Source organism: Cynocephalus volans, chromosome 13 (genome assembly GCF_027409185.1).
Source record: "Cynocephalus volans isolate mCynVol1 chromosome 13, mCynVol1.pri, whole genome shotgun sequence".
NCBI lineage: Eukaryota > Metazoa > Chordata > Mammalia > Dermoptera > Cynocephalidae > Cynocephalus > Cynocephalus volans.
The window spans coordinates 22,476,027-22,500,492 of record NC_084472.1 but is presented as its reverse complement, the minus strand read 5'-3'; the positions used below and the strand labels follow the sequence as shown (position 1 = coordinate 22,500,492).

Below are 24,466 nucleotides of genomic sequence, written 5' to 3'. Positions count from 1 at the left end.
TGAAAACATCTTCCCAAATGGAAAACTAACCATTTCAAATGTGCTCTATTTCTAACATCTTATAGATAGCATTAAATTTGTAGGTATTTTAATATTTATAAAGTATGCTTTCTTTCCCTGTAAAATATTTTAAGTATACATGTTTTCTACTGGGAAAAAGTGAAGTGACCATTTTATATGAAAATACACACAAATTCTAATTATATGGCCAGAGAAATCTGTAGATTATAGTAGTTCAAAAAATACAACATTACATTTGTTTGTTGTATCCTTGGCATATGTCTTAAGCACATAATATGAAATATTTGTTAACTTCCATCTTCATTCTCTTTAGTGTATCTAAGTATTTTACCTGAAAGAAGATATAAGAAATGAGGGATGTGTAATTTGCTAGCTAAAAGACACAGGATCTTGGCAGTTGAAGAAACCTCAAAGATCATCACATTAACTCTTCTGGTATTACAAATAAGGAAACTGAGGACTAAGAAGGTGCCAATGCTTGGTGTTTGGTGTTTGGACATATGAGAATTGAACTTCATTATTTGCTGATAGCTTGGCTGTCTGGCATTTTGCAAATCCAATAACAATTTCCTATATGACAAAACAGTCGACCTTCCCCCCAAGGCCATTTTCAGGGTAAGGAAAGCAAGACTGGTATAGAGAAAATAATATATATATATCAAAACATCATGTTGTATACCTTAAATATACAATAAAAAATAAAAAGTAAATTTTAAAAGAGAAATATAAAATAAATCTATTTATCTAAGATTTATAAGATTAAAAGTTTTCAGGAAGCAAAAACAAAGTTTATGAAGAAGTACATTTAAAATAAGCCTCATTAAAAAAATATATATTTCCCATTTTAAAATGTTCTATGGATTTTTTAAAGAACTTGCAAGATTTTATTGTACTAACTTACCAAAAGTTGTTCCACCAGTTTCTTCACATTCTGCCCCATTTCTGGGGACTGTGATCCACTACATGCTAGTTTTATTAACATTGCAAGGAAGTTGTTACATTTCTTCACATTTTCTAGCATTGTCTAAATATTAAAATATAAATATAAACATTCACAAATGTTAGCTAGCAAACAGAATTCAAGAAAATTTGTAAGGAACTGTATATACACAGGTGCAAGTGAAAGCTTACTGGAGAAAGATTAGTCTGAGCAGTTGCTGAGTTCTCTGCTTTGAGATTGGGCCCATTTGAGGGGGTAGACGATGTTCCCAAACTTGAAGGCTTCACAGTAGTCACAGTATTCAATGGCTTTACAGGAGTAACTGTGACGACATTAGTTGGCACAGCCACAGACTGAAATTAAAAGTAGGATATATTTAGATGCATATTACTAGGATACATTAGTCGGTGCCTCATTTTATTCTTGGACTACAAATAAATCTTAACATCTTTCCTTTTATGTTACGCTCTACTAGTCTAAAACGATGTAACACATTTATAAGAACTCTAGATTCCAGCAGACGTGGGTGTCATTCTCACCTACCCACCTACTTTTCATTGCCACCTACCAAGTATTCACTATAGGCAAGTTACTTAGTCCCGCTAATCCTGACTCCTCTCTACAAAAAAACAAGGATGGCAATAGTACATACTGTTTTAACGTTCTTTGTGAAAAACAGTGCCAAGCACAAAAGTCCTCAAAAAATACTAATACTTCTCCAAAAGTATTTGAAATAGCAAGTCTTTATATGAAAATACAGAATTTACTGTCCTATAATTTTCTGCTTTTCTTAAGTTTAGGGCAGAGCAATCTACTTATTATCTCATATTCAGATAATGCTTTTATGTAGACCATTAGAGTAAGCATTAAGAATATTACAAAATGTAACATCTTATTTTCACACTGAAAAGAAATTTGGTTGTTTCTTCTACCTTCTATCCAAATGAGGTGTGACTTTAGCACCACCTGCAGGATAAAAAGTTTAATACAAGAAATCAAAAGTCAGGTAGTAATTTAGAAAAAACTGTATTAATATAAAGCAACAGGGGCTGGCCAGATAGCTCACGTGGGAGAGACTGGTACCGATAAAACCAGGGTCAAGGGTTTGGGATTCTCTATAGGCCAGCTGCAAAAACAAAACAACAACAATAACAACACAAAGGTAAAGCAACAATCTTACCTTAAAGACAAACACCATAAGTTACAACATGAAAAAAGTTTAGGGGGAAAGAATAGTATTTACAATTCACTGAACATTACATCATCATTTTAATTTGAATACTTGTGCTATACAGGCATACAACACAGAATGGTCAAGTTACTATTACCTTCAAGAAGACTTCCTTCTGTAATAGACAAGATAAGTGAACTTAAAGGAAATTTAAAACACTGTTCAATGATGAGGACTAGAACTGATGATGAAATGTTGAGCAAAAGAGGTAAAATTAAAAATTACACCTAAATTAGTACAGGTTGCACACCCCTAATCTGAAAATTCAAAATATGAAATGCCCCAAACTTCCAAACTTTTTGAGTGCTGAAATGAAGCCACAAGTGGAAAATTCCACAGCTTTTCCCTCTGATGGTTCAATGCATACAAACTTTGTTTCATGTACAAAATTATTAGGAATATTGTAATCTGGAATTTTAGCTGGTAATTATGACTGCCCTTGCGGACTAATAGGAGGAGTTCCTCAGAGGAGTACTGTCCCCCTCCCTTATGATGCAAAATAAGGCTCAGTGAAATGCGAGCTCAGGAAAAGTATCCTATTGTTTGCAAAGTAGAAGAAGCATTTATGGCATTCTACTTTCCTTGTCAATATTTTATCCTATCTCCAGTACAAAATCTGTCTTTCATAAGACTTTCTAATATAGCTACTACCATACTTTACCAGATACATGCACCCTCCATGCCAATTCCATTTCTTAAGGGGCATGGAGAGGTATATCATAATCCTGGTCTTATTCTACTTCCTTAATCCCACAGCAGTGTTGGATGGACTCCCTTAAACTCAATCACAACTCCGCCTTAGATTCGATATTCCAGTTCGATATTCCAGACCAGCTAATGGTACTTCCATGCATTTTAGAACTACACTGGCACTGAGTAGGCATGTCTTGGAGACAGGAGAGAAAAAGACTGGAGTACATGTAAAATACATCTGTGTAAAATCAGTTACACATACAGCCAGTAAAATGAACTGTATGCAAATTCAGAAGATCAAACTGCAAACAATCACTTTAAATTTATTCATATTTAATTAGAAATACTAATTCTAAATCATTTGCACATTTAGATTCAACCTAACAATGAGCCAAACTGTATCTACATCATTGAATACAACATAAAAGTGAATATGAAGATTTCAAACTAGTTCCTGTGTTACAGTTACTAGACTAGGCCATGTGTCAAGCCACTTTAAACAAATATCAATACCTATTAATAGAAAATACTTTCGAAATTTCTCCACACACACATTTGCTTTTACAGTCAAATAGTCAAGTACAAGGAGTCCTATTCTTTTCTTATTTCTAAATTCTAGTTCCTTATTTCTAAGAAGTGCCTAAAACTGAGACACTCTACCTTTCAAACTGGACACATTAACTTCATTCTTTAATAATCTCTACTGCCCTAGACTACCAATGAGGAGCAACCCAGCTTAGAATATGTGTCAGTCTAAAATTAGGAAAAACAAACAATCCATGCGGAAATATCAATGGTAGATGTATATATGGAAAAATAACCCAAGGAAAAAAACTAAGCAACCCAGATATACTATTTTAGACCAACTACATACTAAAATTTTGATATAGTAATAGGCAACTTCTTTATTAATATTATATAACAAGATTGGTAGTGGAGCTAATAACTACTATAATTCCAATATGATCATGAGCATGAACATTTCAAGATAAGGTGAGGAAATACAAAAACATCAGTGATTTCTACTATGACAGAGTCACAGGCATACACTAATACAATGCAGTACTCCATGGCTTCACGGTTTGAAGCCTATGTTTATAGTCTAAAGAAATTCTTAGTTTCTGTTTGAACTTAATACTTTTCCCCCTATCTAAATTCAGACTCCATATTAAAAACTCCTGGTTGTCCCTTTTATAAAAACTACATGTATAATTAGTGTTTACTAATTGTGATTACTAACTAAATGAGCATAAGCATTCACTTTCTAGAACTATTAGGAGTTCATTGAATATTCAGAGAGCACAAAAATAAAATCATGGCTGTAGCAGACAAGGGGAAGATTAAAGTCCATGGATGTGGAGAATCTCTTATACACTCTAAGAAGTAATGTCCAAGAAATTCACTTTACCACTAAACTGTCTCCCAGAAGGGCCCTGCAGAAGGATGAGTGTAGTAGACTTCTTTCAGTTACCCCTGGTAAAACATAATTTGCTCTCTGTATCCTGAAAACCTGTAATGTACAAATGGCAATCTTAAGTATAACTAAGATCATGTTGTTAAGTATGTCTTCTCTCTGCAATACATTTTTTTTAACCTGTGGCATTGTACATATATATACTAACTTTTTAAGAAATATATCCAATGAAAAAATTGATATACTCAAAGTACTGCTAGTCTAAAGTGGTTAAACCTTTGCATAAAACAACATGATGGTAGATATCAATAGGCCTAAATTCATACTTTATGGACCAATAATCTCCTTAGAATTAATCCTACCAAAAGAAAAACCAAAAAAACTAGAATTAGCGATAATCAGTACAGGTTATTGAGAACAGAGTTTTCAAAGTCAGAGACACCTAGGTTCAAATCCTCACTTTGCCACATATTAGCAGAAATCAGGCAAGTTTCTTAACTTCTCTAAACCTATCGCCACATATATGAAATGGAGACAATACTTCCTTATAGAGTAGTCACAGGATGAAATGAGATGATGGATGTAAGGCACCGAAAAATGTGTCAAGCACTTTAAGTGCTCAATAAATGGTGGCCATCATTAGAAAAGCATTGTGTTTAAAAACAGATTCACTGCTCATTACCTCTGTTAGAGAAAAAGAACAGGAGCAATATGGTTAAATAAATTTTGAAACACCAACAAAGGGTCTAGTCTACCAGTGTGAGATTCCACAAAAACATGCTCCAAGATGATGTACCCTTTTTACAGCAAAGGAAGTGTGACAGTAGTCCCAAGACCATGGATCCACTTGTACCATATATGGTATGACCCCAAAACTGCCAACCTGGTAACATATGAGAACAGCCTATGGAAGGCATAAGTAATGTGTCAATTCAAAGGCAATACTCTATGAGGATGAAATTCTATCCTCTAAGACTCAGTATACTCACTGAATCAAAATCTTCTATATAGTACGATGTCCCTAATAGGATAAATACAAGGATCAAGAAACCAAGGAGTAGATGTATGAATGGCCCCAGTTACCAACACTCTCAAAGACCTACTGGGGGACTGTGTGCTCTCCATTTCTGCCCACAGGTGGCACACTTCCACTAGAGGACAGAGCAAGAGTTCCTATAAACTAAACATTCAGGTTCCTTGTGTCCAAGGACCACCAGGAAAGAGAAGAGTCACTATCTTGATAGGGATAATTAACTCTGATCATCCGGAGGAGGTAGGGTTGCTATTACACAATGGAAGCAAAGAGAAACATGTGGTGTATCAAGATGATTCATTTGAATACCTCCTGCTATATCCTTGCCCAATTGTGATAAATGGACAAGTATAGCAATGTTGGCCTCAAAAGAGCATGGTTATTAGGGCCTCAGATCCCTCAGGGATGAGCATCTAGTCATGCTCCAGTTAAACTACCAAGGCCATAGTTGGTAGGTGAGAGTGAGGGGGATCTAGAATGGATAGTGGAGGAGGAAAATGATTGGTATCAGCTGCAGACCAAGACCAGTTCCGGCAGTGGGAAATGTAGTTCATGCTAGTAACCACCTCTTTGTTTTCCCAAGGAAGAAAGCCATAAGATCCCAGAATAGCTGGTCTCCAACATGTATGAGGAAGTGGATTGAAGTGAGGAGTAGACTGTGATGAACTACTACGAGGAGAAATACGTATTGTCCCAGCTGCTAGGAATACAATTTGACAGCCTCGCATCAGTTCTATCGGGTTTATCTCAGCTGCAGAGAATCACCTTGTCCGAAAGCACAACTTTCCCAGGACAGTCCATATCTACCTACTGATAACAGAGTGGGAATTAAGGCCCAGCCAATCATGTTGGCCCACAGTGAGACAATGCTGACAGGCCATAAATGCTCCAAAGTTCTCCACTAGGTTGGGTGAGGCTTTTTTGGGCCTGCTCTAGTTCAAACTCTTACTCTCCTTCCTTTCCACAGGTATCGATCCCTAATAAATATCCCACGCACCAACTTCTGTCTCAGCACCTGCTTCTAAAAACTGCAATACATGGTTAATAGATATATTTATATTAATTTAATACATTTAAGTAAAAGTGATATTCCAAGAATATATACTACATATATCTTGTTTCCCATATCTCCAATAGTTCACAGTTTAGTAAGTGTCGTTATATATCACTGAATTACTCTCTTCAGTGTCATAGTCAGCAACTTATACATCTGGCAGGAAATAGCTAAATAACAAAGAAAGATGAAAGAATAATCAGTGCACACATGGCAACAAGTCAGAACTTACTTGTACTGAGGAAGGCTTCAGAACAGTGGTTACCACAGTAGTTCCTACTTGTGCCAACTTTTTAACAGGTGCTACTGCCACTTTCTTGGTTAACCATGGGCTAGAATTCTTTGCAGGAAGGGGGCGAGATAGCACAAAATTATAGGAATTAGGACACTTTACCATAGCAAACTTATTTATTATAACTGGCTTTGTAACCTTACGGGTTTTATGCACATTCTATACTATAAACCTAACTCATCAATTAGCCAGTTGACACTCATTTCATATACCTAAAAAGGCATGCAATACATACCCCATTTATTTGAAATTTCAAACTAAATAAATATTATAGTATTCAGCATTAAAATCTTATCTTTGACTCTTTGGTTCACAAAGAAAACAGATTCTTATTTAATATTTAATTATGAACAAAAACCTGCTAATCTATATTATCAACATACAGCTATTAGATAAACCAAACTAGAAAGAGAAGGAGCAACTATTACTGACAGTTACATTAATAGAGAAAATGACTGGATGAAAACCTAGAATCAAAATAAGAGAGCCCAAAAATAAAAAAAAACTGACAGAGAATGGTATCACCACAAAAAAACAATGCAATCTTTCACTAGGATGAACCTGAGTCAGCAAGAAAACACTGAACTACATTCAGCATTTACTGTTTTAATAAAGAAAGATGCCCAAAAAATATTATTTTAACTCCATCACACAACATAAGCTTCAGTTATCTCAAAAAATCACTAGAAAAATCACCATGCATGTAAAATGAGTCACTTTCTAACAATGCCAATTTAATAAAATATTACAGATTTCTGTATTTCTTAAGGATGATTTCTACAACATATGAATAAAAGTGAATACTATTAACTTACTATTTTACCACAAATTAAAATTGAAGCAGAATAGTTATTTTCTTCTCATTTAGGATGTAAATAGTTCTTTGAACATTCTTTTGAGGACCATAAAATCTTTGAGTCTGAAGACTGAATTTTCATTATTTTAGCAATTATCAAATGACAGATAGATCTGCCATATGACCCAGCTATTCCACTGTTGGGAATATACTCAGAGGAATGGAAATCATCATGCCGAAGGGATACCTGTACTCCAATTTTTATTACAACTCTATTTACAATAACCAAGAGTTGGAACCACCCCAAATGTCCATCATCTGATGACTGGATAAGGAAAGTGTGGTATATCTACACAATGGAATACTACTCTGCTATATAAAAGAACAAAATACTACTATTCCCAACAACATGGATTGACTTAGAGAAAATTATATTAAGTAAAACAAGTCAGGCACAGAAGAGAAATACCAGTTATTTGTGGGAGCTAAAAATAAATAAATAAACACACAAACAAATCGAGGGTGGGGAGGGGAAGAAGACAGAATAACCACAAAAATTCCTTGAACTGTTTAAGTCAAGTGAACACATATGATGTGGGGGGGCAGGATGGAGAGGAGCAGGTAAAGGGGCATGAAAATCAACTACAATGTGTATTGAGAAGTAAAATAAAATATTAAAAAAATAAAAAATAAAATCCTGATTAAATTAACATATTCAAAGAAAGTCACTTAATTTAAATAGTTGAGCAGATTCATATTAAATTATTTTTACTGGCAAACACATACACATTTACATGAATATAATGGCTGGGAAACTAAGAAGATGATAAAAAACTTTAAGGTATATTACCGGCATTGCACAGATTTTGACTGTTTGAGTATTCGTTGGTATTGCTGGCCTTGGAGTTATGTTACTTGTGGTCTCCACTCTTGTTACAGCTTGCTGAGGAGACACCAACATCAACTGACCACTGTTACTTTTCATCAAAACTGTTCCTATAGTTAAAAGAAAAAGAAAGTGACCTCTGAGCTAATAAAGCATAAACATCACTTATTTTCTTCTCCCATTTCTTTCAACACTGTAAAATGTTCTAAGTGATTTGTACATACTGAATTCCATGTCTGCTAATTATCACATACAAGATGGAAAAATGTTTTCACTCAAATTGTCAAAAGCACAGGTGCTGATAACACCAAGGTCAAACGTTCAGATCCCCGTACAAGCCAGCTGCCCCCACCAAAAAAAATTAATAAATAAAACTAAGTATATGGTAAGATACTCCTGAAGAAAGCAAAACATTTTCCTTCACAACATCAAAACTATTTATTAAGCTAGTAACTGAGATGGTGTGGTAATAGCAACAGACTATACAAGCTGACCTATGGAACAGAATAGAGAACCTGAGATAGACTCATGCAAATATGTCACATCAAATTTTTCTAAGGGGGTCTCCAGATTCATGAAGAAAAAAGTGACTATACAATAAACAGGGCTGGGTCAATTAGTTATCTATATGGAAAAGATGAAACTGGATGCCTATTTCATGCACATTCACAAAAACCCAGGCGTATTAAGGCTGCAAAGGTAAAGAGTAAAAGATTTTAAACTCTTAGACAATGTAAAACATTATCTTTCTGAACTTGGGATGAGAAAGGATTACTTAAAATAAGTAAAGTTTGATATGTTCAACTACACTATAAGAACTTTTAGCAAAAGCAAAAAGACAAGCCACAAAATGGAAGAAAATTTTAGTTCACATACATTCAAATGACAAGTATCCAAAATGCACAAAAGAAATACAGATATCAGGGAAACGTAAATTAGGACCACAGTGAGATATTGCTTTATATCTACGTAGACAGGCAACAATTAAGAAGTCCAATAGCAATACCAAATACTAGAGAGATCAACAGGAACTCGAACATCTTGCTGGTGGTAGTGTAACTTGGTTCAAGTACTTTGTTCAGCTTTACAGGACTGCACAAAATTGATTTCCATTTGCAAACCCTGTAACGCAGTATTTCCAAACTAAAGAAATTCTTGCCTGTGTCAATAGGAGGTACAAACAAGAATATCCATAGTAGGAGTTCCACTTCTGGAATGTCAGCATGAGGAGCTCCACAAACTCATTCCCTAGTGAAACAAGCATTAATTGGTGAAAAATATTTTTAGAAAACGAGCATTCAAAGACTTTGGTAATTGCCCTAAGGCATACAGAAAATGACCACACAATTATTAAAGAAGATCTAAGACTTAGTAAATATAGCAAGAATCTGTGGCATTTGAACCACAACCCACTCTCTCTTCTCAGCTTAGCATGACCGAAACTCCAGTGCTGGCAGTGTGGCCAAGAATGCAGGGCTCCCTCTCTCCTAAGCTCCCAGCTGAAGGTATCTTCCTGCAAGGGGCAGTCCACCATCATTTCTCATCCTCCCCTCATCCCCACTCCCACCCCAGCTGCATATTGAAGAGGAAAAATTTGAGATGAAGCATCCAAGAGGTTCAAGGCTCCCTTCTTGCACCCATTACCACTCATAAAAGAAAGTCTGTACACTTCAGGGATGGCACACTGAGAATACTTGGGCCCCAACTGCCCTCACCCCAGCTTTTTCATAGGGTAGCAGGTTCCATGTTGGGGGAGGCAAGTAGAGAAAACCAAAGTACCACTCATGCCAGTACCCTGCTCCTAAAGCGAGGATGTCACTCAGAGTGCCACAATCCTGACTCCTCCTCCAAATATCTCTCTAAAAGAACTGACTTTAATTCAGAGTGTGGATAAGTTCAAGCTAAGTGCTGTCTGAGTAAGAGAAACACTCTTACACTCATAGCACAATCATCAACACAAAAGACCGACTTCTGTGAACAAATGTGTGGGGACTTTACCCCACCAGCAAGCAAGCAATTCTGCAGCGGGCACCAGTTGGGTGTCCTCCAATTAAATTCCAATGTTATCTATCTGGAGTTAGCATCAGATTCCACAGGTTGAAGGCTGAGTCTCCAAGACTGCCCCCACTTCAGATGACAGTCACAAGTCCAGGCCCCTGGAACTTCTGACCAACCAGCTATAAATCAGGGTTCCCACAACTCTCTCCTCCAATTAGTTTGCTTGACTGGCTCACAGAACTCAGGGAAATATTTACGTTCACCGGTTTGTTATAAAGGATATTACAAAGAATATAGATGAAGAGATGCATAGGGCAAGGTATGAGGGAAGGAGCATGGAGCTTTCATGCCCTCCCCAGGTGCACCACCCTCCAGAAACCTCCAAGTGTTATGTGTTCAGCTATCTGGAAGCTCTCCAAACCAGGGCCTCCTAAGTTTTTATGGAGGCTTTATCACGTATGTGTGAATGATTAAATCATTGGTAACTGGTGACCACTTAAACTTCAGCCCCTCTCCCCTCCCCAGAGGTTGGGAGGTGGGACTGAAAGTCCCAGCTGGTCTTTCCTGTAACCAGCCCCCAATTCTGAAGCTACCTATGGGCTGCCAGCCATCATTAGCATACAAAACGACTCATCACCTTGGAAATGCTAAGGATTTTAGGAGTTGTATGTCAGCAGATGGGGATGAAGACCAAATATAAATATTTTCACAATACCACAAGGGCACTCTAAAATACTGTGGAGTAACTGAGAGGAGGCTGGCTGGTAGATTCATGAGAAATACAAGCTAAACCATAGGTTTACTAGTTTACCAGAGATAATCAAAAAGACAACTAAGAAGGATCCTCTTGTGGTCAGATCAAACCTCAGATACTGGTCTCAGAAACTACACCTGTAAAGGAGCCCAGATTTAATTGGATCAGACTGTGGAGCAAGTTAGGCCCTAAGGTATTATTGAAAACAACAGGGTAACCACCTGGCAATGAGTGGCTTCTAACAGCTCAGTATGATACAGGCAGAAGCAGGCAGTTTAACAGAGAGATGAGGGAAAGAGAGAGAGCCTTGCTAAAGATGACAGTCCTCATGCTAAAAGCTGTGCCCTCTGAGAAGCAACACCAGAGGCTTCTCATTGTGAGAACAGACCTCACTAAAATAGTCCAGCCAGACATTAAACACAAAAGCACACACACAAACATGCAACAACACACCCAATGGAGTGAAAACCAGTATCTAGAGTTGCTACACTATATTATAATGTCCAGTTTTTAACAGCAAATTATGAGACATGCAAAGAAACAGAAAAGTATGATAGACAAATGGGGGTAGGGGGAAGCAGGCAATGAAACCACCTATGAGAGCAGGACTAGCGGTCAGATTTAAAAGACAAAGACTTCAGAATAACCATTATAAATATGTCCAGAGCACTAAAAGGAACCATACTTGAAGTAAAGAATAATATGATGATAATATCTCATCAAATAGAGAATATCACTAGAGATAAGTATTATTTAAAAAAAGGAAATTCCGTAGCTAAAAAGTACAGTAACTGACATAAATTCACAAGAGGGGCTCAAAGTGGACTTGAGCTGGCAAAAGAAACATCAGCAAACTTGAAGATAGATCAATAGAGATTATGCAATCCAAAGAACAGGAAGAAAAAGGAATGAAGAAAAATAAAGAGCCTCAGAAAATGTGGGATACCAATAAAAACACCAACATAGGCATTATGTGAGTACCAGAAGAAGGGGCAAGAGAGACAGAAAGGAGCAGGAAAAATATTCAAAAAAACAATGGCAGTCAACTTCCCAAATCTGATGAAAAACAACCTAGACATCTAAGAACTCAACAAACTCAAGAAGGACAAATAGAAAGAGAGCCACTCCAAGACACGCCCCCTAGTAAAAATGTTCAAAAACAAAGACAAAATGAAGGCAAAATAAAGACATTCCCAGATAAACAAAAACAGAGAATTCATTACTAGCTGATATGCCATATAAGAAATACTAAACGAAGTTTTTCAGGCAGAAAACAAGTAACCCCAGACAATAATTAGAATGCACACGAAAAAATGAAGAGCACTGTAAAGGTAATTATGTAATTTCACAATATAAATGCATACTACTTCCCCTTTCTTCTCTTAACTGGCTTAAAAACAATTGCATAGAATATAAATATAATTGTATTTTTGGAACTACAACATACAGAAATGTAATATTTGTGCAAATAATAATACAGAGAAGATGGATGGGAGCAAAGCTACATTGCACTAAGGAAATGACTTCAGATGGTACCTCCAAGCCACAAGAACAAATGAAAAAAACCAGAAATGACAAATAAGAAGGTAATATAACAAATGCTATAAATATGTCCTTGTTCTCTCTCCACTCAGCTTCTTTAAAAGACATAAAATTAGATAGGATAATCATAACAAGGTATTGCTGGATTTGAAATATATCTAGATGCATGCAATATGTAGAGCAATAACAGCATATGTACACACACACAAACATAAGAGGAAAATGAGCTGTGCATAAGAAAAAGGTTTCAGGGGCTGGCCAGTTAGCTCAGTTGGTTAGAGTGCAGTGCTGATAACAACAAGGTCAAGGGTTTAGATCCCTATACCACCAGCTGCCAAAAAAAAAAAAAAAAAAGAATAAAGGCTTTTTATCTTACTGAAATAAGTTAATATAAATGTGAAGTAGATTCCAAAAAGATACATCACAATCTTAGAGCAACCACTAAGAAAAAACTCCCCCCAAAAGTTGAAAAATTACAAAGGAATTAAAATATTACACTAAAAAAAAATTCACTTAATGCAAAAGAAAGCAGGGGAAAAGAAACAGAGAAACAAAAAGGAAAAGAAATATATAGAAAATAAAAATAAATGCTAGACCTAGTCCAACTATATCAATATAACATTAAATGTGAATGAATTAAATAATCCAATCAAAAGGCAAAAATTGTCAGGCTGGATAAAAAACAAGATCCAACAATATGCTGTATACGGGAGACACATATCAGAGTCAAAGATACAAAAAAGTTGAAAATAAAAAGACAAAAAAGATATCATACAAACAGCAACCGTAAGAAAGCTAGAGTGGCCATACTAATATTAGACAAAATGGACTATAAACAAAAAATGTTACTAGAGATAAAAAAGGGGAATTTTATAATGATAAAATCACCAATTTAAAGATATACATACCAAACAACAGGGCCCAAAATATATGAACCAAAAACTTATGTAAATGATGGGAAAAATAAACAATTCAACAATAATACTTGAAGACTTCAATGCCCCCCTTTAAATAAAGGACAGAACTAGACAAAAGATCAACAAGAAAATCAAAGGCTTGAAAACCTTAAGCCACCTAGACCTAACACACAGCTATAGAATACTTCACCCAGCAACAACAGCATTTTTTAAGTGTACATGGAACATTCTCCAAGATAGGTCACATTACCAGGACATAAAACGAGCCTCAATAAACTTTGAGGATTGAAATCATACAATGTATGGTCTCCAACCACAATGGAATAAAATTAGAAATCAGTAGCAGAAAGTGGGAGTCACAAAATATATGGATATTAAACAACACACTCCTAAGTAACCAATGGATCAATGAAGAAATCACAAAGGAAACCAGACAATACTTTGAGATGAGTGAAAAGGAGGACACAACATACCAAAATTTAAAAGATGCAGCTAAAGCAGTCTTTACAGGGGAAATTTACGGCTGTTAATGCTTGTCTTAAAAAGAAAAAAAAAAAATCTCAAATCTATAAAAACCTTCCAGTTTAATACACAAGAAAAAAAAAGAGAAAATAAAAACTAAAGCAAGCAGAAGGGGAAAAAATGATAAAGATTAGAGCAGAGATAGAGAATAGAATAACAATTAAGAAGTCAATGAAACTAAAAGTTGGCTCTTTGAAAAGATAAAAAAAACTGACAATCCTTTACCCAGGACAAAAAAAAAAAAAACAAAGAAAAGAAAGTATGACTCACAAACCACTAACATCAGCAATGAAAGAGGGAGCATTACCACTATGAAGAGATGGCATTACTACTAATTACTCAAGAAGAAATAGACAACGTGCATAGACCTCCATCAAATGAAGATATTGAATCAAAAAAGTATCCATAAGAAAAGTCGAGGTCCAGAAGGCTTCACTGTCAATTCTACCAAACACTTAAAGAAAAATTAATGCTAATCCTTCACAAACTCTTCCAAAAGATAAAAGCAGCAATATGTCTCAACTCATTCTGTAAGGTCAGTATTAACAATACCAAAAACAGACAAGGACACCACAAGAAAACTACAGACCAATATCCCTTATGAACACGGATACAAAAATTCTCAGCCAAATTGAATCCAGAAACATATAAAAAGCACTACACAACATGATCAAACGATATTTATTTCAAGAATATTTAAGGTTGGTTTAGCATTTGAATGTTAATTAGTGTAAAATACCATAACAAAAGAATAAAGGACAAGAACCACATGGCTGTCTGAACAGATGTAGAACAAGCATTTGACAAAATTCAATACACCTTTCTTTCAAATAAAAATACTTAACAAAATAGAAATAGGAGGAAATTTTCTCAATGTGATAAGAGGGATCTATAAAAGACTCACATCTAGCATCACACTTATGGTAAAAGACTAAATGCTTTCCACCTAAGATCAGGTACAAGACAAGGATATCTAAGATGAGAAATGAGACAAGGATGCCTACAATCACTACTTCTATTCAGCATAACACTGAGAGTTCTAGCCAGGGCAATTAGGCAGGAAAATTAAATAAAAGGCATCCAGATCAGAAAAAAAGAAGTAAAACTATCTCCATACTGGCCAGCCACCAAAAAAAAAAAAAAAAAAAAAAAAATTAAACTATTTACAGATGATATAACCTTGTACAGTAGTCCCCCCTTATCAGTGGGGGATATGTTCCAAGACCCCCAGGTGATGCCTGAAACAGCAGATAGCACCAAACTCTATACATACCACGTTTTTTCTTATACATATATATATATATATATCTGTGATAAAGCTTAATTTATAAATTAAGCACAGTAATAGATTAATAATAACTAATAATAAAATAGGACTGTAATAACAATATTCCAGCATCACTACTCTTGCACTTTGGGGCCATTATTAAGTAAAATAAGAGTTACTTGAACAGAAGCACTGCAATATTGCAACAGTTGATCTGATAACTAAGATGGCTACTAAGTGGCTAATGAGTAGGTAGTGTATACCTACCATGGCTAGACAAGGGATGATTCACATCTCCTGCAGGATGAAGCAGTACAGCTCAAGATTTCATCCCTCTACTACTCAGAATGGCACACAATTTAAAACTTATGAATTATTTCTAGAATTTTGCATTTAATATTTTCAGACCACAGTTGATTGCGGATAACTGAAACCATGGGTAACTGAACACATACAAGGGGGAACTACTGTATATAGAAAATCCTAATGAATCCTCTAAGAAACTATTGGAATTGATAAGTTATACAAAACTCAACTGTATTTTTATATACTTGCAAAGATTAACTGTAAAAAATTAAGAAAATTCCATTTATAATAGCATCAAAGAGTAATATACTTTACATTATAACACCAAGGTCAAGGGTTCAGATCCCTGTACCTGCCAGCCCCCCCCCCAGAAAAGGGTAATATACTTTAGATAAATTTAACAAGCACAAAATTAATGAAAACTACAAAACATTAAAAGAAATTTTAAAAGATCTAAATAAATGTAAAGACATACCATGTTCGTCAATCAAGAAACTTAATGCCTACCTTGCAGGATTGTTAATGGGATCAAATGAGACAAGACATGTGAGAGGATTTTTGAATTTTAAAGTTAGAAGTAGTAGTAGTTATTAATGACAAAAGATCCATAATTTAAACTTTTCTTCAACTATGTACTCAAAACATCACTAGGAGGTTTTATATATATACATATATATAAAATATATATATATATAAAATACTGAGAATAAAATCACTAGCTCATCTGAACTTTGAATGTTCTTCTGATTGAAGCGTTTTTAATCTCCTTGTACAATCTTAAACAATTATCTATCTCAAAGGCCCAATTCCTATGCACAGCAACGATGTAGTAAAAAGCACTTAAAAATACACAAAGGAAACAGAACATCTCTTCTCTGAAGACCAGTGACCAAGTAAGTCTCTTTGAATCCAATCCTGATAAATACTTGAGATTGACTTTTTCCAACCACAAAAGGATGGCTAGTTTTGCCTAATTTACTCTACAGGCTTGTTGAGAGAAAGTAATCATAAGTTAGGTTACATAGCACCTTTCCTCTATAAATATTAAGATATTGAGGTATAAACTAGTCCAGTGTTCTCTCTCTACATACTCTACTTTTCTGCCCAGTAAACTGCTTTGTCCCAAAAGCCAGTGTCTTGGTGGCAAGCTGATCTGGATAAAGGATCTCTGATTTCTTCATATGCCCAGCATTTGCAAATATTGCACCTGAAAGAATAGCAAACCCATACAAATCTAAGATCCATAAAAACCCTCGAATTCATCTGTTACAATTTAATACCTATACAAAATGTCTAACTAGTAACCTTCTAGCCTCTCCTCAAATAAGTCCAGGGTTAGGAAGATGAGGATGGTATACATGTCACTCTCTCACTAGCAGACCAGAAATACAAAGTCCTTCCTTAAAATGGAACCAAAATATGCCTCCCATTAATATTCACAGATGTGAGGGTCCCTTCTGCAACTATACAAAATAAGCCATGTGGCCAACATATCCTAAGTTGTTTTCTTCCTCGGGCACCATGGGTCCAATTTTTAAAATTTTTCACATGTCATAGTTTCCCTTACTGAGCTTAAAGTCACTTAAATTTCTCTCTTTCCTTCATTTCCTGAATTGAGTAAAGGAAAGAAAAAATTAATGAGTTTTCATCCCAGGTCCTGCTATTAGTTATTGTACATCTTCCTTATTCTCTATTTACACAGCTGATTTGCCAAAACTGAGCTTCTGTTTATCTCTATTAAATTTCATCTTTCAAAAGTAGGCCTATAAAATTTCAGGTGATTTTTTACTTTCTTCTTTTTAGTCTCCATATTGGTTGTTTTATATATGCATGTATTATTTTATAAAAAATAAGATTATTGGAGAAAAATTAAGCTCAGAGTAATCTATGGAAATTCAGGAAATCTTACTTGATTTCTAAGAGAGGAATTATGTCTACCTTATTTACTATTGCACCCACGTTACCTTAGTATAGAACCGAGCATATAATTAGCACTGAAATGTATGAATAAATAACAAAATATATCAATAGCCTTAAAGTATTCATATGTCCTTGATCTAGAAATTCCAGTTCTGGTTTGGCCAGTTAGTTCAATTGCTTAGAGCGAGGCCTTGTAACACTAACGTCAAAGGTTCGAACCCCATTCCACCCAGATGCCAAAAAAAAAAAAAAAAGAAATTCCAGTTCTTGTTATTAGTCCCAGCAAAATAACCAACGTGCATATTACAATCTAAATACCCCTCCGAGCCCTCTGTTATCTACAAACTTGATTAGCATGATTAGCATACCACAGTCCTTATTCTGTGGCCTTGGACTGAACCTTCCACGCTGACATACATATATCATATAACTAGTAGACTTCAAGCTAACAAGAGACCTCTTAGGCATAGTTATGCAATAAGTAACAAATCCACATAATAGTACTATCATGCAGCCTACATTTCTCTATATTCAAAGGTCACCTTCTCCTACTTAATTTAAGAAGTCTGGAAAATGACTTCTTAGATTCCATGGGTAGTTTTCTAAAATTAAGTATTAACATTGTTATGTATTTAAGCAATATTTTAGGAGTAAAGTTTGGCAATATCTATAGATATATTACCATTTGAACCAACAATTCCACTTCTAACAATTTATCCCATAAAAACATGTTTATAAAACTGCACAAAACATACAAAGATGTTTATTACAGCATCATTTGTAATAGCAGAAAGTAGTACAAACAATATCAATGCCTATGAATAGGAAAGTGGTCAAAAGACAATGGCACATCAATACTACGCAGTTGAAAAAATGAGGAAGACTTATAGGTACTAACATGAAAAAGATACAATAAAAGTGTTAATAGTAATACTCTAGTGAAGTGGGGATTACATTTCAGTAACCTTTTGTAAGCAGAATAAGCAAAATCAAAACTCAACACACTCATACGTATCACGGCCCTCAGAATCCCTTAAGTGCTGCAGCCCTGTTGCCCCATACTCTCTCCACATATGCCTGCATTCAAATACTTAAGTGCCTTCTTTGTGCCAAGCAATTTATAGGCCCTGGGAATAATAAAGGAAGCAACATAAGAGTCCCTGCTTCTCTGGAATTTATAATCAAAAAAGGAAGTAATAATAACAAAGTGTGAGAGTACTATGGTGGTGAAAGTATAGTTTGCAAGTAGGAACACTTAATAGGAGAACCTAACCTAGCCTTAAGGAAGGGCAGCACAAAAGGAGTGCCAGCACTTTCTCCCAGGGATGACTATCCATAGAATAATGCCACTGATGCTATTGCCTTAAGGGGACTCCACAGCCTTCGGAATCCAAAAGCGGATGGCTATGGTGAACACTGAAAAGAACAGCTTCTTATTTCAGGAAGCCCAGTAGCCCTGTGACAACTGTGCTGCTGATGATCATGTACATTGTATCCCTTTGATAAAGCCGAGTGGAAACAAAGAAGCACTAGCTTATCCAGAGACTGGTTCAGGAATTTGAGAAAGAAGATGCAAATACTCAGCATGAACACAGATTGATGAAAAAGGACCTCAACTACTTCACAAGTAACTTTCACAAACTTTTGTACAGTATGACTGTCATGCAGAATTTATCAGTTTATGACATAAAAGAAGTACTCAAGTCCTTGCTTGTCATTCTCAAACAAGTGATAGTGGAGCTGAAGAATACCAAACACAGAAAGGGCCACAGTTTAAAAGCCTAAAAATCCCACATGTAAAAGAGATGACATAAGAGATTACCAAAAACATTTATTTCCTCAAATGCCCCCACATATTTTTTATTTCCAGCCCCTGCTCCCTGGAAAAACCTGTGGTGCATATGTATATTTTTTAAAACCAGTGAAGAAAAATCAAATGCTTAAAATATTTATTAACTTGGAAAATGAAGAACTGATACATATTATTTAAGCATCCTTGAGTATTCAACTGCTAATCCTCAATTCACAAAAGAAACAGTACAAGATTTATAACACTTTTTTTAAGATGACCGGTAAGGGGATCTTAACCCTTGACTTGGTGTTGTCAGCACCACGCTCACCCAAGTGAGCTAAACGGCCATCCCTATATAGGGATCCAAACCCGTGGCCTTGGTGTTACCAGCACCGCACTCTCCCGGGTGAGCCACGGGCCGGCCCTAGGATTTATAACTTTTAGAAAGTTCCTTTAATCAGTGTTTCCATTTCATCCTTCAACTATGGCTTATCTTATTTTGCACCAACAAGAGCACAAATGTGTTAGTTCTGCCACACATCAGCAGAAATTCCCAAAAGCAGCTTTTTAAAGCACCTCCCCCGTCTCCTCTGTAACTAACAATTTCTAAAGACAAAGCATCTCCTCTCTTTTGTGGGGTTTCTTCATGGTCAACAGCATAAAATGTTTCCAATAAACGCTTTTACTTGGGCTGTGGTCCTAGTTTGAGATTTTGCTTTGCAAGTTTCAGTTTTGGTTTCCTGGTGCATAAAAAGAATGACGAGCCTCTAAAATTCTCAAAATCACCTTTCAGCACTGATACTTAATAAGGCATATTGTATACCCACAAGTGGTAAGCACAGTGTTGTAGGAAGAGTGGAGTTAAATAAACCTGGATTCAAACCCCCTCTGACACCTATGAGTTGCCTGGCATTGGGCGAATTATTTACCCTTAGAGACCTCTTTCCTTATTGCTACCTGCCTATTATGACCAATGAATAAAAACATATAACTAATGTATAAAAAGTGCCTAGTACAGTAAGCCCTTAATAAGTGACTTGTTAGCAAGTTTTCATTCTTGACAGTTTCTATATTAACATTTTTAAAATTACTGTTTCTAAACAAACTTCAATGACTAAACAGGAATTTATATTTTAACAAATTAGGGGGTAATTTGATTCAAACACATTCGTAACTATTTTATATGTGTATGCAGGATGAGGACTTAGAACTGGCAAGTAATGTATCCAGTATTGCATACAGCCTTAACAAGTCTGTGTACCTTCTGTACCATACAAAACTGAAATAGAACTTCATAATCTGTTCACAATTTTCACGACCAAATACAACATTAGTTTCAAAAAGAGCCCCTGATCTTGCTAGGGGATACTGAAATCTTTCAAATCAATGCTTTCACTTCTTTACCATCTTTGCTGGTCAGAGTTGCAATTACTGCTAAGCAAAATAATAGGAGACAAATTCAAAGGGATTTTCACTTGAGGAAAGAAAGAAGGTAGAACACTCAAATATCATTCAGCATATTTACAATATGTAAATTATCACAAAGCAAAATCGGTGTGTAAATCATGAAAACAGCCCAACAGAGTAATAAGCCCTAGTACAGAAAGGAGTCAAAGACTCAAAGCGGTAGCATTCACATATCGCTTCAAATGCAAATATAACAAATCCATGACTCTGATCTACTTGTCAACTCTGGCACTTGTTCCCTGTGAGAAGGATTCTTCAAATTTAAAGTTACAATTATTACACACTTAAAGACTGTGCAGGAAGCAGCATTATTCGTTTATGGTACTAGAGAGCAGTAAACTTATTCCGGCTTGCTTAAATTTAAAATTCTCTTTCAGTACTAACACACAAGAACTTTTAAAATACACTTTTTTAAAAAATGATAATCTAAGCGTGTGAGAGTACAAACGGGTCCTTTCTCCTCATGAAAATAAATTTTAGCTATACCGTATCTGCCCCACCTAGGAGCCAGTGTCTCAAAGGCCCTCCTGAATAGGCTGCTCCAGCTTTTACTGTCACTTGGATGGAAAGATTCTTTTCTTAAATACGAAAACTATGCAGTGATGACACAAAGAGACTATAGGAATATTAATTATAAAGGCAAATCACTGCCCAATAGGCAGCTTCCTGTACCATCACTGCAAAGTCAAGATTATGAAAGGTTCCCTTGGCTCGGAGTTTTTCAGAGCTACCAGCAAGAAGGAGCAATCCCGGGCTGCGACCTTTCACGTGCCACCGCTGGCTGGACTGGCGGATAAGGGCAATCAACATACCTGGAGGGAGCTGCAAATTAGCAGGCAAGTGGATTGTTGTGTTTGGGGCTTTCACCGCGACTATCTGAGGAGCAGATAGCCTAGGGCCGCTGTTGAGTTTAGGAAGAGCACTGACAGAAGCCACTTTGGTCACTATGGTCCCCACAGGGGACCGCAGGGGCTGAGACGCCGTGGACTCCACGCAGACTCTGACTGGAGCCTTAGTCACGGCGCCCAGGGCCACCGGAGCGCTCTCCACCCGGACCGGCAGAGCTCCGGGGGGGACCATGGTCACGGTCCCCGAGGAGCTCACACCAGCGGAGGGAGCGGCGCCCGCCGGTTCGGTGAGGCCCGCGGGCATCCCCCCGGGGATCAGTGGCAGCTGCGGCACTGCCGTTGCTGGAGCAGAGGCGAGGACAGGCTTGGCAAGCGGCAGCCGACACCAGTGCAGTTCGGGCTCCACAACATCGCTGGGGAAAGGCGTAGGGGCCGCGGCAGAGAAGTCAGTGACAGGCGCCAGCTGGGCGGCAGAGCTCGCGCGTCCTGGACCTTCCTCCAGTCCGCGCGAGCCGGGGCCGCCCCCAGCAGCAACACCCGCTCGGCCGCTCGCCGCTTCGTCAGCGGCGCTCGCACGTGAGCCTCAGCCTGGTGTCCCGCCGCCGCGGAGCCCAGCCGCGCGGCTCCGGTAAGGGCGTCTCTCCCACTTCCGAGCCTAACTCGGCCCGGCGGTACCCCCGCCAGAAATTTCAAAACTACAAACCCTCAGCGCCCTAAAGCCCCCTGCGCGCGCTCCACACGACCCAGCCGCGCGGCCACGCCAGCCATGTTTATATAGCCACGCGGAGCCCTCGCGCACGCGCCCAAGCCGCCACTGCCCCGGGCTTTCCCAGAACCCGGCCGCGTGATTGGCCACGGAGCGGAATCGCGCCCGTGACGTCACTAGGGATGGCTCCAGAGGGCGTTAGAATCTTCCCCGGAATCGGAAGGAGGAGGGGCGGGTTGCCAAAAACCTGTCACGTGGGGGTTGGGCGGGGGGCGAACTGCGCTTGGAGAGCTGCGGCGTCTGTGTTCCTGTCCTTGGTTTCCCTAGTTGTGTGTTCTTCGAAAAGCCTGAATTAGACTTTCTCCAGGCTTCTGTTTTTTAAGGAAGAAATGTGGAGGACTGATTTTGGAGAGGTATAACTTAGTAGGAACTCAATCACGCTTCTTCAGTGTTTTCCTGCGGGCTTCACTCTAAATCGTTGCTAAAATTAGCATTACAGTTGACATTGTGAAAATAAGAATAGTATGTAGTTTTAGTCTGTAAAATGTGCCTATTTTCATATCATTTTAGAGGTGAACTACCTAAAATCTAAAATAGAAAATCTTTTATTCTTGATGCTGCTGTTAAAATTGTTTGCATGTCTCTATCCTTGGAAACTGGGACTGTCTTTTGATACCTACATCCTCACATTCCAGTACTTATATCTCTAGTGCAATCCTAGGTAATCTTTGAATAAGTGGAAAATGTTGATTGAATCAGTTACACAATCCAATACAGAAAAACCTGCCCCTTCAAAATCAGAAGAGATGCCTTTATTTCAGGCTATTGTCCAAATGGTGTATGTTTGTAGGAACCAACAATACCAAAAGAGATTTTGTAAGTCGGCAGGTGCTATGGTCTGAATGTGTTGCCCTCCAAAATTTATGTGTTGAAATCTTAACTCCCAAGGAGAAGGTATTAGGAGGTGGGGCCTTTGAGAGACGATTAGATTATGACAGCAGAGTCCTCATGAATGGGCTTGGTACCCTTATAAAAGATTCAACTCACAAAAAATAAGTATGTGAAGAGATGGATATATTAATTATCTTGATTTCATCATTACACAAAATATATCAAAACATTACATTGTGCCCATAAATGTATGCAATTATCTTTGTCAGTTAAAAATAAATAATTATCCATTCTTGCTGTCTTTTGAAAAAGAAAAGATAAAATAAATGAGAATTAATTATTTAACTAAATAGAAAAGTTTTTTAAAAAGAAACCCCAAAGAGATCCCTCCTACCTTCACCATGTGAGGTTATGGTGAAAAGACTACTGTCTAGGAAGTAGGCCCTCACCAGATACTGAATCTGCTTTGATCTTGGATTTCTCAACTTCCAGAATTGTGAGAAATAAAGTTCTGTTGTCTCTAAGCCACCCAGTTTATGATATTTTGTTATACCAGCCCAGACGGACTAAAGCAGCAGGCAACCTGACATTTACAGCCTCTAGTTTTCTCCCTCCATGTAAAGTCCAATAGACAGGATCTACTTACAGGATGAGGTTCCCACACTTCACTACCTTTGCTGTCTCCCTCTTCTCAAGCAGTCCAAATCAAGAGCCATCTCATGACCCAAATAAATCACGACTTTCCTGATCACTTATCTTCTAACAAACACCTCAAGGTGGACTTGGGGAAAGGAAAACTAAATTTATAGAGCACCTCTTGTGTGCTGGTCACTAAGAGATGCATTTCCTTTTCTTCTTTTCATTAAATAACTGCCTCATTTTACTGACTTAAAAACAGCAGTTAAAATAGTAATTTATCTACAAAGCTGGGATTCAAACCAGTCAGTATGATGCCAAAGTACATCTTTTTCCACTACTCCAGAAATGTTTGATTCATCATGTGTCCCACACTGCCCCTGGCAAAATTTCTTGGGCATAAAATATATTTAATAAATATTTGCTAAGTGAATGAGTTGAATGGAGCTATGCAACATTTTCAGTGAAGCAAAACGGTATAGTGGGTTCGAATCTTATATATGTTCTTCACTAGTTGGGCAAATGGTTTACTCTTGATTT

At 37.1% G+C, this 24,466-nt stretch overlaps 1 protein-coding gene across 5 annotated transcripts in view; it reads right to left on the bottom strand.

Annotated features, from left to right (window-relative positions):
* Positions 1-22,415, bottom strand: part of TAF4B (TATA-box binding protein associated factor 4b) — a 147,092-nt gene extending 124,677 nt beyond the window's left edge. For 2 of the 5 annotated variants that reach the window (XM_063076909.1, XM_063076912.1), the window contains exons 1-5: positions 21,658-22,415; positions 8,325-8,470; positions 6,619-6,726; positions 1,153-1,314; positions 923-1,045 (exon numbers count right to left, since the gene is read on the bottom strand). In XM_063076909.1, coding sequence (XP_062932979.1) covers positions 923-1,045; positions 1,153-1,314; positions 6,619-6,726; positions 8,325-8,470; positions 21,658-21,997 — 879 coding nt within the window. In that variant the 5' untranslated portion in view covers positions 21,998-22,415. The remainder of the gene's footprint in view (positions 1-922; positions 1,046-1,152; positions 1,315-6,618; positions 6,727-8,324; positions 8,471-21,657) is intronic. The other 3 variants (XM_063076913.1, XM_063076911.1, XM_063076914.1) reach the window with 3 other exon arrangements.
* Positions 22,416-24,466: the final 2,051 nt, after the last annotated feature.